This window comes from Prunus mume, linkage group LG7 (assembly GCF_029339155.1).
Source record: "Prunus mume cultivar Tortuosa linkage group LG7, ASM2933915v1, whole genome shotgun sequence".
Classification (NCBI taxonomy): Eukaryota; Viridiplantae; Streptophyta; class Magnoliopsida; order Rosales; family Rosaceae; genus Prunus; species Prunus mume.
The window spans coordinates 14,841,197-14,857,230 of NC_142704.1; the positions used below are offsets into that span (position 1 = coordinate 14,841,197).

Genomic DNA, 16,034 nt, shown 5'->3' on the forward strand with positions numbered 1-16,034 from the left:
GGAATAATTTAGTCGTGCGCACAGTTCTCAGATCAAACTCACCAAGATGCTAATAAATAGGGAAACTTATTAATTTCAGTTGTTGTAAACGCAGCAACAAGGGCATTTGCTCCATTAAACACTAAAACAGACAGAAGAGGAGAAATTACCAGAGGCAAAAGGACGCAGGCAGCAAAATTGAGCAAGTTTTAACTTGGCGTTCTCCTCAAGTGGCTGTCAGATACAAACAGAAAGAAGATACTGGAGACTTCTGCACCCACATTTAACTAAAAAAATGAGATCTAGAGAGGAAGGCGGAAGACAAGACCTTTGTACTCCTACAAGCTAGAATAATAAGTGTCGAACACCGTCCTCTGAGTACCTGGACACTAAAATCAGAGCATTAGCCACCTCTAAACCCACAAAGGAGCTTCTTAAACACCCTTTATGCACATGAACAAAGATTATCTGACCCAAATCATCCAAAACAAAAATTTTAACCCCAAATCGAAACCTGAAAATTATCAGACGCTAACCATCCAAAAAATTCAAAACATCCTCCATATAAAACTTAATAGATCGGTACAAATTCAAACCCAATTTACACCCAAACTAAAAAGAAAAGTTAAAATCAATACCTAGAGCCTCTGGATCACTTCAAAGCTCACCAAGAGAGATGCTAAACAACTGCAAAAAAAACAAAAAACAAAAACCAAAAACCAAAAACCAAAAAAAAAAAAAAACAAACAAACAAACAAACAAAACAAACAAACAATAAATATTCCAGATATCCCAAATCGTGAACAGAGAAACAATATCCCAAATCGTCACTTTATCTCAAACAATAAAAAAATTGCCATTACCCAGTAAATAAAACCAATATCATCTCAATAGACATTGAAAAAAAATATAGAAGTTTATAAATGTTCTAAGAAAATAAGACACAGCCTCCAAAAAACTGGACATGCCCCACGAATAACCAAAGAAGAAATGCCTAAGGTCTGTTTGGTATTCAATTTGAATCCAACTTTTTTAATCTTAAAAACAGAATTTGAGTTCAAAACAAAGAAAACCTGTTTGGTAGCCCTATTTTTTAAAACTCAAACTCAAGAACAACTAAAAAAACACCTCAATTATTAAAAACAAAAAAAATCTGTTTTTTCAGTTTTTTTCTAACAACCCACAAGTTCTTAAATTTTTAAGATTTGAAAACAGTTTTCAAGTTGCATACCAAACAAGTTTTTGAATCTTAAAAATATATTTAAGAACTCCTTATTTTTAAGAAAAATCAAAGTTTTTGAATTCCCTATTTGAATAGGATACCAAACACCCCCTAAATGATCTGACCTAAAACAAATATCAAATCCAAATAATATAATCCCTAACAGAAAGAAGAATTTGGATATTTATTCCAAAAATTAAAAAATGAATTCACAGACTCACCTGAGGAGAGGTGGCGCCACACAGAATATATGAGATGGAGTGTTGGGCCACGAGAGCTTTCTTGTGTTAGGAAGAAAAAGATCCTTCCAAATAGGAATTATTCTTTGAAAAACCCTAGATGGCTAAAGCCCTATAAATACATAGCCACATTCAAGACTCTCTATCTCTCTCTCTCTCTCTCACTCTCTCTCTCCCACATGGCTAAGTGCTACCACACACGGCTCCAGGCACTCGGCTCCACATCCTTTTTAGCTATTGCCGCATCTTTTGTCAAAGGTCCAATTGAACTAACTTAGGCATCTGAGGGCCTTTGGCCAACACTCCCACGAGTGTGTCTTTTACTCATTTCGCAGGAATCGAGGAAGAGAGAAAGGGAAACTCAAAGGGTGAAGAATCTACATGCGAATATTCTCTTGTGAGAAATTTACACAAACAAATTGGTGCTTTCATTGAGAGTGCGAGTTATACACAACTTGTGCTATTGAATCAAAGGAACCCGTTTCCTCCTTTTCATCACTCAACCAAAGTCTTCCAAACAACCATGGTTAAAAGCAAGCGCACGAGAAAAAAGATCGCCACGATGACTCAATCTGTGAAGGATACGAGCCTCCACGACACCACGACAGCTGCCACTTTCTGCCATCGAGTTCACGACCCAATTTCCCAACAGCACCGTGGCTTCCACCACGGTTCCAGCCACGCCACCGTCCTTCCCTCTCTGCGCCGCGACCAAGATCACGGTTCCAACAGCTGCGCCACCTCGCAGTCCATTGATGTAAGCCACCGTGCTACGGCACATATCTATGGCTGAAATAGCCATCCTTCCTTACGGTTCCTTGGTCGGAACCAACCTGCATCCTCAAGGCCTAGCGGCTGGATCCAACCACCATTCATATGGCTTCACAGCCGGATTCTTGGAGCACCATCTCGGTGCCGCCATAGATGCAAGTCATGGCCCTATCATGGAACAAGTACAACTATTTCATCATTTGCCTTCACACTCGACGTACACTTCGGTGTACACCTCCAATGAAACCCTAGCACGTGTGCAATTGGGTTCCACACAATTCTCTCCTCCTGATCCACAAAGCCAAGCAAACCTCAATCTTAGAGTTGACCAACTCACTCAGATAATGGACGACAAAAACAACTTGGTTGGACAGCTCCTCAACCAAATTGACTTGGTATGAGAACTTACCCTTGGACCACAATGTGAAGAGAGAAGGATGGATGAATGCACCCACAGACAATTCGAGAGGAGCAAGCAGACAAAGAGAAGACAAGAGTGTGGTGTTTAGCACGTTGGCATGGCCCAAGCATCCGCAAGCCATGCTCAAAGCAGATTGAGTCTCCAATCGATATCAGGTCCAAGAATCAATGTGCATGAGAGGTTCGGCCCACAACCTGATGTTCATGCCTGCCTGGGCCTTGAGACTATGCCTCTGAGAAGATCAACCTCACGATCAACCCCATGAAATACAAGAAAAAAAACCTCCTACATGTTTGGTCCTAAGGAGCCAACTTTCAATGACAAGCTATATCGCAAGCTCAGTCCACCAACACGCCACACAGGCAGGACAATCAAAGAGATTTGCCTTGTAGAGACAACGAGAAGGTAAACCAACGACGCCTGAACCATAGAGGACACAGACGTGAACCGCAGACCATGTGCGTAGAAGATGTCGAGAAGCTTTTGAATGACCGACTTCGAGACTTAAAGATTATAGGAGATTTCGAAGATGCTCTGCACAAGGAGGTGGACCTAGTGAAATCCTCACTATTCACAGTTCAGATCGAACAAGCGGCACCACCAAAGCAATTCTCAACACCTTGATTCACACATTTCAAAGAGAATTCTGATCCCGAGAGCTATCTGAAGCACCTCAAAAGTGTTATGGTTATTTACAAGGCCAAAGATGCACTGATGTGCAAGGTGTTTATCATGACCTTACAAGGAGCAGCCCATGATTGGTTTCATACCCTACCATCCCGATCAACCAACAGCTTCAAGAAGGTAGCATTCATCTTCACCAAAAAGTACACTTCTTATCGGACGATCAAAAAGAACTTTGACCACATGTTCAACTTGCACAAGAAGCATGATGAGTCCCTTACAGACTACATCAAGACATTCAATGTAGAAAAAGGCTAACTTCGTAGGTTGCAATGACCGAATCGCATCCTCTACCTCCAAGAAGGGCTTGCCAATAGAGCACAACTTATACCTTGAGCTGACTGTTGCTCCCAACCAGACTTTAGTAGACATCTTCGTGACTATGGAACGCTACGCGCTCTGGGATGACGATTGAATTTCCACGAAAAATTCTACCAAGCAGGCCGACCCACCTACCGAGAGAAGTACCAAGCGCATGTCGCAACCCCAGGAGACGCTATAACATATGAGAACTACACTAAGTTCTCTATCCCCATACATCAAATCCTAGCCCAAGTAAAAGACAAGCCTTGGGTAAAGAGACTACTACCTTTGAAGGGAAATCCAACCAAGAGAGTTATCAGAAAATATTATGCCTTCCATGGGCGAACGTCCATTTCACATACGATTGTTTTGCTCAGAAAAAGCACCTCAAATAACTGGTGAGAGAAGGTCTACGATGTGGAATTTGTTGCACGTATGGGGAGTGTGTTGAAGAATATGAGTCCCACATCAAAAATTTGACTAAATAAAATACAACATACAATGAATGGTTCCACTATTAATAATATCCAGAATTTTTGTATAAAATCACACACCTACCGAATTACGTAGATTGTTAAGTTGAAGACAATATTGATGTTGGTAGTAGTGAGCCGTGAATCCATGGCTACTCTATTTTGATCAAACCGTACTTCTGGATTTAATATATGAAAATAGAAGTTGGGGTGTTTAACTGTTTTTTGTTGGCAAGGGAACATTTGTTAGGATTTAAGGCTAAGCAATTATGTTGGCCAAAAATGAAATAACTAAGTTTAAATCAAAAAATGATTCATTTGAAATCTTTTTTTATTTTTTCATTTTTTTAATTTGTTGGCAAATGAGCATTTGTTAAGATTTAAGATTAAGGTTAGTGGGGTATAGCTCAGTTGGTTGAGCTCTTCAACCTCTACCCATATGCGTAGGTTCGAAACTCCCAGACTCCTAATGAATATTTGTGTAAATCCCCATCCCCAAACACTTGTACTAAAAATAAAAAAATAATAAAAAGCCTAAGTAATTATGCTGGCAAAAAATGAAATAAATAAATAAAATGCAAAAAAAATCATTCATTTGAATTTTTTTTTCATTTTTTTAAATTCAAATCTTGGTACAGATTAAGGCCTCTGAATCTTGATAGTTTAAATAAACAATTTAACTTCTCTAAATTTGACATTTCAAAAAAAAAAAAATATTCTAAATTTGAAATCACTCTGTCAAAATGACTATTTATAAAATTTGAACATGCAAATCCAAAATTTATCGAGTACAATCCCATGGGTAACAAAAATAATTAAAACTGACTCCAAAGAAATAATATATTAAAGGGAGAGATTTTAGAATACAACATGTGTATACAATGCCCTTTTGACAAGAACGACCTTCATATGTTGGTTTTAGTACCTAAAAAAGGATGATTTTATACACTAGTTGTATACTATAATTTTCGATTGGTAGAGAATTACAAATCACTCATTAATGGATCATGAACAAATAATTGTAATAGCTAATTAATCCGGACCAAACTGTTTGATTTGCCAGCTTAATCCACATTCCCCCAAAAGAAACCAAAATACAAAAAGTTTTCTAGACTGGAAGTACTGTATTCCGTGCTCTTGAAGGCCTAGTGGGAAAGAATCTTCCACTTGAAAATGATCTCTTCATTGCAACAGGACTCATAACACAATGCAGGAGCACCCCTTTTCTATTGCTAGATTTGCCAACTCCTTCAGCAATATCATCTGACTCTGAGTTCATATCGTCCTCCTCATCCTCTTCATCATTCCTGCTCAGAATATCAGCTACTAAAACTCGATTATTCTGACGCCAATCGTCCATGGAAACCGACCTTCTAATTGCTTGATGATACCCTTCATGATCTCCTTGCATTGATTCCTCATTTTGAGAAGGACCCCTTTCGGAAGTTTGTGCCATGACAACATTTTGATCATGTGCTGGTTGGCTTTCAGCCATGGATGATGAATCATGATTGGTTGATGATGGAGTTTCAATCACGGCAGGGTGAAGCAACTGATGAGGAACTATGTTGGCACGACACAACGGGCAATTTGAGTGAGATTTAAGCCATGTATCAATGCATGGGAGATGGAAAGCATGGTTGCACTTAGGCAACAGCCTAAGCCTCTCATCTTCTTCAAACTCACTCAGACAAACTGAGCAAACTGTTCCTTCAACAAATCCATCTCCTTTCTTGTACTTACAAACTGTTAATGACTTGATCAAAGCCTCGTCTAAGCCGGCCGTCATGACATGCCAGGGTTCATGGATGGAGGGATTGTGAGGATCCTCCATCTCCTCATTCTGCTCCTGATCTTCTCTTCTCGCTCTCCTCCGGTCTGCATTGCCGCAGTACTTGGATATTATGGTGTAGTAGCTAACAAGAAGAAAAGCACTCACCAAAATGCCAATAATTGCAATAACAAGAGGAGAGAAACTTGGGGAAGATGAATTGTCTTCAGGAAACTCAAGGACAGGTGGAGGAGGTATTATCCTGTAACACCATTGTGGACAGTACAAACTGCAAAACCCTTGAGAACAATCTTTGGTGTTCATATATGGTATCCAAGTTTTTGGGCTGCCTCCTAGAGAACCCATCGCTAATCTAAATTCCAAAACCACCCACAGAAAATTTCTATTTTGCTGATATTCTCAATATCATATTTTTCTTTCTTCCCTCTGGTTCACTTTTTTCAGAGAGAGAAATGTAATTTCAGACAGTAGGACAAATCATTCAATACAATTTGCCCTAGACATTAACACAAAGACTAAATAGAAACAAAAGTTTACCTGAAGATTGGTATTTGGATTGGATGGCTTGGGGATTTTTTCTTCCCAACAATGATCAAGGTTCAAGAACACATGAGCAAAATCTAAGACACTGAATTTTTCAGATTCTGCAGAGTTTTGAAGGCAAGAACAGCAAGTACAATAACAGAGTTTGGGCAATATAAATTTGATTGAAGAGACAAGATGGGTTGGGAGGCCAAAGCAGCTTACATGGAAAGCAGAGCAAAGCAAAGACTGCAGGATGCTGCTGCTGTGTGTTCTTTTTTGCTTTATTTTTTATTTTTTTCATTTTAATTACTTTTCTTTCCTTACATATTCATTCTCTTTTTCTTTTTCTATCTTTTCGGGAGATAATGTTGTTGACTAATGTTCTGGTGTTGGTTGGGAGCTCACTAAAGTAATGAATCCTTTTATTGTTGGCCAAGACTGTTGTGGCTGCAAGCGAGCATATTGCATGGTGCTCCTTTCTTTTACATTAAATTGTACCCAAACTACAATAAGAGCCGCCAAGATGGATGTGCCAAACCATAAAAACTTGCCTACTCATGTTTCATACACCTTTCGCTGAGATGTGATGAGAGAGAGAGAGAGAAATGTGTATGAAACATCGGAATGAGAGTTTTACTCATATCAAACTCACAAGTGCTCTTTTATCTTTGTAAATTTTATTTTTTCCTGCGAGTTATATGCCCAAACTAGTTTTCTAAGTAGGTCAATCTGTGACAAAAATTGATCAACACAGTATCCACTTTAGACCAAAAACACTAGGGGTGGTTACGGTTCGGTAACAATTTTACTCAAACCGCAAACCGACCGACTATTTGCGGTTTGGTGATTTTGAAACCGCAAACCGACCGCGTTTTGCAGTTTATCGCATTGATAAACCGCAAATGCGGTCGATTTAATTAGCGTTTAAAACCGCGAGTTCTCAAGCATTCACAAAAATATAAATTCACAGCCTAAATAAATAAATACACAACCTCAATTTCTCAAACATATATAAATTCACAATCTCTTCAACTTCTCAAGCATTCACAACCTAAGAAAATTAAAGTTACAATTTCAAGCATTCCAATTAAAGTTAAACTTCTCAAGCATTCCAATTCCAAATCCTTTAAAGTTATAAACCAAAGGAAAATGCAAAGCAAAATGAATTAAAGTTACAACAAAAAGAAAAATCCAATTCAAAGTTAATTAAAGTTACAAACTAAAGGAAAATGCAATGCACCAATGTTACAAACTCTAGTGTTGGTGGTGAGTGGATTTGAAGAACCTCGTTGTGTTGTTTGAGCACCAATATTATCTACAAATAAAATAACATAGTTTAGTACATTTTATTATAAGAAGAAGCATAAATAACATTAGCATAAATAAACTAATTACTTACAAGTTGTCATATGTTCCATTTCCTAAAATTCAACTTCATCATCCGTGGCTATACTTTGCGGTTTGGAACGCAAGTTTTGAAAATCAAATCATGAACAAAAAATGCGGTTTGGTTCTAATACATAAATGCGGTTCGATTGCGATTTCATCATGTAAATTATCATTAGTTTTGCGGTTTTGATTTTTCGGTTTAAAATGCCACCCTAAAAAACACCATGTGTATCAATGATGGCTTAGCCTTTCTATGTTGCATAAATAAAGAAAAGAAAAGGAGAGAGAAAAATGTAGTGCTCCATTTTCTGTTCCAAATGCATAAAAATGAAAATGTGGGTCTCAGACAATGGGGCCTTCAGATTCGTTTTGAGATGAGCATATATTCGCTTAAAGAGTGTTGTAGGGACCAGCATCTCTTCCCAACAAATCAACTGTTGGACTAATAATCTACTTTCAAAAAGAGAACAAACAAAGCATGATTTTGAAATTCCTAAAACCCAGAATATTGGTCAAGCAAAATGGTAAAGGTGAAGTCAAAAACTAAAGGAAATGTTATGTCATTGAATTAAAAGGCAACTTCAGATAACCAAGAAGCTGTCTTCTGTCAGGAGCCTTACGAACTAAGACTTCTCTCTCTAACAAACTTCTTCCCAACCTTTGGAAACTTTTGCTTTCTTCAAAATGAATATTTCCCATGTGAAGATGGAGTGGAAAACTTAAAGATTTGACACACTAAATTAAGGTACCCTAAGCACTGAGACAATAAAAAAAAGTAAGAAGTATAGAATTCTCTCTCTGCTAAACAACTTCCTTTAAACTCTGGACCACCCTTCCATTTCTTGAGACAATAAAAAAAAGTAAGAAGTATAGAATTCTCTCTCTGCTAAACAACTTCCTTTAAACTCTGGACCACCCTTCCATTTCTTTAGACCTACTCAGTGATCTCTTCTCCAAAGTCACGCCAATCATTTATACCATCATACATATTTAAGTTGAAATTTAAAGAACCAAGTTGTATTTTTGTATATTAAATCTTCCCACAATTGCCTAGAAATGAGGATATCGTCAAAAGTGATTCCAATCTCAGAAAAGTTTCAGCAGTAAAATTCTCCAAACACCAGCTTTGTGAGAGGAGTGGGGAGGGTGAGGAAGAGAGAAGAATTTTGATTCCAACCAACTAATAGAATTTTGGTGCAAGAAAATAGAAAGTATCAAAGAATAACATTTGACATGCTTTTTCGATAGAATTTTAATGATTCTGATGGCATATAACTCACTTGTAGAAAGACAAAAATATATGACTACCCTTCCCACCCACCCCACTTGTAGAAAGACAAAAATATATGATTTTGTATATGTAAGCTGAATATAGTTATACATATGAACAAACAAGAAAATACACATTTCATGTGCATCCATCCATATATGCATATGTACACAGTACACGCATGTAATGCATGTTACGCACATGATAAACGGAGAACGGCCCAAGAAAATACAAAAACTAACAATATTTGTACATTCAAGAGTTTAATGTATTAGTGTTTTTTTATAATCAAGTTTAGAACCTAGTTCCCTTCATTTTCCAGTGAGCCCATAACGCATGACTAAATCCACCCAGACTTAAACAAAGTACTTCCTGGTTTATGCGCCATCTTCTCCTTCCACCTTTTCCCAAGGGAAAGTGGCAAACACACGGGAAAGCCAAGAAGTTCTTGCTCCCAACACCACTTAATTTCATAGGACAAAAGAAAAAAGAATATCTAAATTACTCAAAGCAAGAAATAAAACAGGATATATATCCAGTTATAACAGTTATTGGCAATAACTAGCTCTTACTCAGAACACACTATGATTTTCTATAGTATGAAAAAAGAAAAAACACAAAAAGCAGCAAAACCTGCTGTAACACAAGTTTCTCCATTTCCACCCTCTTAGTGATCATGAATTTTATCAGAATATTTGATCAGTTTTGCTCATTCAAATCGACATAAATAACTTATTCAGCATTTATCATTTGAAGAGAAAAAAAGAGCAAGAAAGAAAATGAGGCAAAGACAGGTGACAGATATTGTTTGAGATTAAGTCTATTGAAGTAATTCCAGCTCTCCACGTTCTTTAAATATGCTTACCTGAAAATGGTCAGCCCATATGTATCACTTGGCTTATTGTATTCCTTTCTTGTTAAATATGAGCAATTTTTTACTGAAAAATTTATAAGTTTCTTCATTTCCTAGTAGACACACACAGCATAATATCAAGATCAATTGTATAAAAACAATGTCAACAAATACTTGAAGGCCAAAATCAAGCGAATCAATATATGAACATCTTTGACTTGAAAAGGGAGCATCAACTAGTTTATAATAAGCTATGCTCCTGCCTACGTATAGCTACTATAAGTTTACCCTAGCCAATTTCAGTGCTCATCAACCCCGCAGTTTCCGACCACATTTTTCATCAATCAAACCCTCCTCAAGAAGAAAACAGCAAGAACAAAAGATTTATTTATTTACAAAATCTGAAGACCTACCTCCTGTCCAAACAAGACAAATAACACAGCACAAGCACATGTACAAAAACACACACCCATGTGCGCAGACAGACATCTTTTAATATCTAAAGGTATTGAACATATACATATTTTGTGTATTATCCACAAAATGTATTCACTAATCAACTGTTGGCCTAGACTCCAAAGAAGCTGCCTCAACAAAGGATCAACTGTCATATATATATATGATTAGCACCAAAATTTAAATAAATAAATATAACAAAACAAAACCAAAGTCTGAAGGAAATATAGCATGTGTAATTTAGAAAGCACAACACCATTGCATAAGATTTATTCAATTGAGAATCTAACTATTCCTCTTTCTTTTAAGTATTCCAAAACAAAGAAATGAGAGATAATCTGCTGAATAACATTTGATGGTATTGAAAATTTGATGTCCTCTTTGGAGTTAATATTACTTCCAGCATATTTAGTAGCTTGATTATTCTCTACGAAATTGACATGAAGCCACAATAGCATTGACCTCCAGGAAAAATAAGAAACTTGTTCATAACACGAAGTGATGCGGTCATACTTATTTATGATAAGTGAAAATGTATACAACTATTAGAAAATGTAAGGGCTTAAAGTCCATGGTAACTTACCATGAAAGCAATGAGTTTCAAGTCTGTGTTTAACACCATGGTTTGAATTTATTAGCAAAAAGATCCTAAGAAATTAACACTTCAGCAAACGCCTCCATTGTGTGGGCTTAAGCTATCCAGGCTGTTCTTTCGACAAAAAAAAAAAAAGCTGTTCTAAATAACTTTAGGTCCATACATATATAGCTTTAAAAATATCTCAATCTCCATCCCTCCCTCTCTAGCCTATGCTTCAAGGGCATAAGCTTCTATTAGTAACAACCTAGTTGACTGCATTAGTAGGGTGATGTAACAAGTCAACAAGTAATATGTGCTTATGTATTAGAATGGTGAAGCATTAAATATTATGACTTATGAGCACCACAGGGATGCTTCAAAAGCATAATATTTATTTGTAATGTTGTAAAAGAGGCTTCCATTGAGTAATCATATAGAATATATAATTGCTCTCTCTATCTGGAATAATACAGTAATATGTATGTCAACAGTTGTTTTAGCAAGACAGAGAAAACAACAACTGCTCTAAGAACTGAAAAGATAAATAACAAAAGGAGACACTAATGCAAATTTACAGACAACAGGAGGACACCGTCCCTCTCTACATGGGTGGTGGAGGTCAAAATTTATGCTTTCCCAAGATTCCACTTATAATCTGCAATAAAAATAGATCAATTTGGTTAAAGACTGTCTGTGGACTTACAACTCTTCTGGTTGACCCTCAAATTTTTCTTCCTCATCCTTTTGGCTTCCAGAGTCGCTGACATTTTTCTCACTAAATTTTAGATTTAGTGGCCGGCCCATCAATTCCTGTCAAATAAAAGTAGTGCACCATTTCAAACATGGGAATTTGACTTAATATCATAGTCAGATGTAATGTTAATGACACATAAATATTTGGATTTGTATTGAAAGTCAAGAAAGAGAAGTTTTTGTCGCTAACAGTATACAGTCAAATTATTCATTGTTTTTTTTTTAAAATAAAAAATGTCATATTGTATCTAGTTATTTCAAATGTCTCTTTCAGCCAATGTAAACTTATTTTGAGATCTTTATCCATTTACTTAATTCTCGCATCCAAAGCACTGTAATTTATTTCTGCTTGGTCTAAAACGCTTTTCTAGTAACAGAATGCAAGTAATTATATGTGAATAATCTAACTAAAGCCCAAGACAATGCTGGACTACATATTCATATATTGCACATATGTAGTTCTTTAATAGCTCTCTCTCTCTCTCTCTCTCTCTCTCTCAACTGATTATACACAAATGATTAGAATCTTGTGCTTACAATAACATGGGCCCAGTCAATCAATCAGCTCTGAAACCATGTTAATATTTCAGAGAGACTGACCACTGGCCTACTACTAATTGGTCCAACACCAATACTGTCCCCAACCTACATAGCACAACATTTGTGGGGTTTTATCACAAAAGATCTCGATGTGATTAGTAGTGAAACCATAACTTATATATGGTATTTCATTTTGTCAAGTTTCCAATGTGGGATTTTACATTCTTCAACAATTTCATACTTAACCCCTCTTTTTGAACCAAGAGTGAAATTACTGCATGCACATACAATAATGTTTTCTCTAGAATAACTGCATATACCCAGAGAGTCCTATAGATGTATGTGTGCAATTAAAAAGTCCAGGTAACAGTTTTCTGTTGAAAGGTATAAAGATACTAAACTAAATTATATCACTGTAGGAAGCAAAATAAGCACATCCATTTGAACTGATACCTTCCAAGCTTGAGCAGAGTAATAGCAGAAAATAATGAGAAAGATTAACAAAGTTGATAAATTTTTCTTACCTTCCCATTCAAAGAAGAAATTGCAGACTCTGCTTCCTCCTTTGTAGCAAAAGAAAGAAATCCATATCCACCAGATTTCCCGGAGGGGCCACTAAAGACAACCCTGGCTGACACAGGAACTTTAAAATTTTCAGAGACAAAATCTCTGAGATGGCTTGATCTTACTTTCCATCCCAAATTAGAGACGTAAAGCTTATAGCGTGTCTCCACAATTTGGGTGGGAGGAGGTGGAGAAGGTTTCTTAAATTGCTTTGCAAACTCTACTCTGATAGTCCTATCCAATACCTCCTGAAACAAATAACTCTGAGATGAAAAAATATGTTTCCAGATATAGGAAATTCCTTTTACTAAGAAACAGAATTCTTTTGAGTCAATACAAGTACATTCCTTGTGGACAACAAGATATTAACCAAATACTAAACACCCAACGCAAAAAAGATCTAGCTCATACAACATAAACGAAAATATCTAGATAAGAATAGCTTTCCAATCCGCAAAAATTGCAGAAAAAGGGAATTCCTGGAAGTCCGAAGAAACCAAAGCCCAAAGTGATGTAACCTAACTTTGTCCCATTAAACATCTGGCCCCTCCCCTCTAAGATCCTTTTGATTCTTTCTAACCAAACAACCCAAAATACAGCCAACACCCCGAATTCCATACCACCTTTGCCTTCTTTCCTCCTCATCAGTGCAACCAAAAGAAAGCTGAAGATTTACCCAATATAGTCCAGCCTCCGTAAAATAGGACAACTGGTAATTAATTGTTTCAATCTGAATGATAATTTCTCTCTCTATAGAACCAGATATTTGCAAATATTCTATAAAGATACTTTGATAGAAACCAAACCATTAGAAAACTCATTTAGGATTCAATGAATCAAAAAGGAAACTACAACCAAAACAAAAAAGAACAAACAAAATCCTACGAAACAAAAATTTCATTGATTTGGCCAATTCAATTGAAGTAGATAAACTTGTATCTATTCCACGCCACTTCAATCTCCTAAAGTTCCTTCCCTTTTGCTATTGAACCCAAAACTACAAGTAACTTTGGAACCCCATAATTCAAATTATTGCTAAACCTACAAACACAATGGAATACAGATAACAACGTAATTTAAAGAAAAAGAGGAAAACATTTTTCCTCTAGTAGTAGAAGAAACAGTCACAAATCAAAATGAACTGCCTACAAACAATGATGTACCTATTCTTATTCTAAATATCAAATTATAATGCTATTTTTCTCTGAGTATCAATCAAACTTTCATCAGAGCTAAAATGTTCCAATCATAAAATACAGAACACCCAAATACCAAAATAAAACTTAAGGTTTTTTAGGTTTTACATAAAAAATTTCACTTAAAAAAAAAATAACTTTTCAAATCAGCATGTAAATGATTGGATTAAATCTAAAAATAAATACATTTTGTCATTTTCTTTTAAAATTTTTCTTTTAAAATGTCCCAATAACTTACATGAGAGTGAAACTTTTCAATGACAGCCTGAGCTTCTTCCCCAGAAGCCATTGTCACAAAGGCAAAGCCTCTGCTCTTTCCATTTGGTTGCTTTATAATCTGAAAATCCAACATGCATAACCAAAATTTCAATTACAAATCCACATAAAGACAGAAACAAGATGACCAATTTAAGGAGAACCACAAAAGAAGAAGAACCTCAACATCTGTAACAGTCCCACATTCGCCAAAGAGGTTCTTGATATCCACCACAGTGAGAGACCAAGGCAAATTCACAACGTAGAGCTTTCTCTTCAGGTTTTGCGTTTGGGTTTCCTCTGCTTTTTCTTCTACTGCTTCTTCTTCAGCTGTAACCTCCTGTACCGCAGAGCACATCAGCTCCAAGAAGGGTTTTCTTGCGGGGTTGTTGAGGATGCATGGGGGAGAAGAATACAGAAAATTGCGGGAAATAGGAGGGATAGAATTGGAAATATGAAGCTTCAGGGAGGTGGATGGTTTGGGGGATGCGAAGAATTTAGCGGAATAAGAAGAAAAAGAAGAAGAGTAGAGGGAGGTGACAGACAGTGCAGCTTCAAATGCCGCCATTGTTTTGAATGTTCTGTGTAGAGAGGAGAAACTGGATAAGGGGTGGTCCGGGTGGACACTGGATGGACAGTGCATTTTATCTTGCAGGGATAATATAGTCCTTTTAAAAAATTTCTTTACATTTAGTTATTTTGTTAGGGTTAATCGTTTTATTAGTCCCTGAATTTAGACCCGATTTGCATTTGAATCTCTCAATTTCCAAAATCGTTTCTGTGGTCCTTCAATTTCAGTTTCATTAAGACAAATGGTTCTACCATCAATTTTGTTAACTATCCTGTTAAATACATGGGCAAAATTGTATTTTTGTATTAAATTGATTAAAATATGAATAAATAAAATAAAATTGAACTCTCTCTCTCCCTCTATCCTGATTTCTACTCCCTGAAACTTGATTTTTCTTTTTCCCTTTTTTTGTTGGTTTTTTATTTGATTTTCTTTTATTGTTATTTTAAAGATATAATTTTTTATTCATTTTTTTTTTTGTTTTAATATAAAAATACTATTGTGTCCCTGCATTTAATAGAAAAAGTTAATAAAATTGATGGCATGACCAATTGTCCTAGAAAGGTGAAGTTGAAGGATCACGAGAACGATTTTGGAAATTGAGGAAGTCAAATGCAAATCAAGTCTAAGTTCATAGACTAATAAAGCGATTAACCCTATTTTGTTATTTGCTGAGCGAAACTTACATTAAAAACTCGACGATACGAGTGAATTGCATTAATAAACAAAAAAAGATACACGTTAGTCATGAGAAACGTAATGAGCATTACTCTCAAATGCATCTCTATACATATATAAAAGCTTAACAACAACAAAAAACCTAAAACTAAAACAACAAGTTGCAATGCAACACAAAACAACACTATTTCAAATTTCAATCTATGAATAATATGTAAAAAGACCTTTAATGACCACAAATATTATCACCAAATGACCAAAGCCCATGCTAGACAACTCATTTTCAAATCCTAAAAAATTATTGTAGGAGCTTTTTCGCTCCTGGAGCTACTGTGGGTCAGGTCTTGTAAAGAGCCAAATGTGTGAAAATTTTCCCTGAGTCTGAATTCAAGAATCAGACCGAGAATGCTTCGAAAGTGTTGCTGAGCTTTAGGAAGCACCTTGATTACCTTCACCAGCAAAACTAACAGTCGCTTACAAATAATTTATTAGCTTGGCATGAGAGGTTTGTGGCATGGAAGTA

The 16,034-nt window shown here is 36.2% G+C and overlaps 2 protein-coding genes and 1 long non-coding RNA gene across 3 annotated transcripts; all 3 read right to left on the reverse strand.

Moving 5' to 3' along the window:
• Positions 1-47: 47 nt before the first annotated feature.
• LOC148915557 (uncharacterized) lies at positions 48-1,835 on the reverse strand. Its single transcript, XR_016122175.1, has 2 exons — positions 1,423-1,835; positions 48-666 (listed from the first exon to the last, which is right to left on the reverse strand). It is a non-coding gene; the product is annotated as an uncharacterized LOC148915557 (long non-coding RNA).
• A 3,072-nt stretch (positions 1,836-4,907) lies between these two features.
• Positions 4,908-6,956, reverse strand: LOC103336881 (RING-H2 finger protein ATL52). Its single transcript, XM_008240009.3, has one exon. It carries the CDS (start codon positions 6,227-6,229, stop codon positions 5,201-5,203), a length of 1,029 nt encoding a protein of 342 aa, XP_008238231.3. The 5' UTR covers positions 6,230-6,956; the 3' UTR covers positions 4,908-5,200.
• A 4,419-nt stretch (positions 6,957-11,375) lies between these two features.
• On the reverse strand, positions 11,376-14,888 carry LOC103336882 (RNA-binding (RRM/RBD/RNP motifs) family protein). The gene is made up of 4 exons (XM_008240010.3): positions 14,444-14,888; positions 14,246-14,344; positions 12,772-13,059; positions 11,376-11,764 (listed from the first exon to the last, which is right to left on the reverse strand). The coding sequence occupies exons 1-4, from the start codon at positions 14,828-14,830 to the stop codon at positions 11,654-11,656; spliced, it is 885 nt and encodes a 294-aa protein (XP_008238232.2). The 5' UTR covers positions 14,831-14,888; the 3' UTR covers positions 11,376-11,653.
• Positions 14,889-16,034: the final 1,146 nt, after the last annotated feature.

Bases quoted from the DNA above. Each gene is read 5' to 3' on its own strand.
- LOC103336881 (XM_008240009.3), bottom strand. From the start codon at position 6,229: ATGGGTTCTCTAGGAGGCAGCCCAAAAACTTGGATACCATATATGAAC.
- LOC103336882 (XM_008240010.3), bottom strand. From the start codon at position 14,830: ATGGCGGCATTTGAAGCTGCACTGTCTGTCACCTCCCTCTACTCTTCT. The intron at 14,345-14,443 runs GTTCTTCTTCTT...TTGGATTTTCAG, and splicing joins GGACTGTTACAGATGTTGAG to ATTATAAAGCAACCAAATGG. The intron at 11,765-12,771 runs GTAAGAAAAATT...TTTATTTGACAG, and splicing joins TTTCTTCTTTGAATGGGAAG to GAATTGATGGGCCGGCCACT.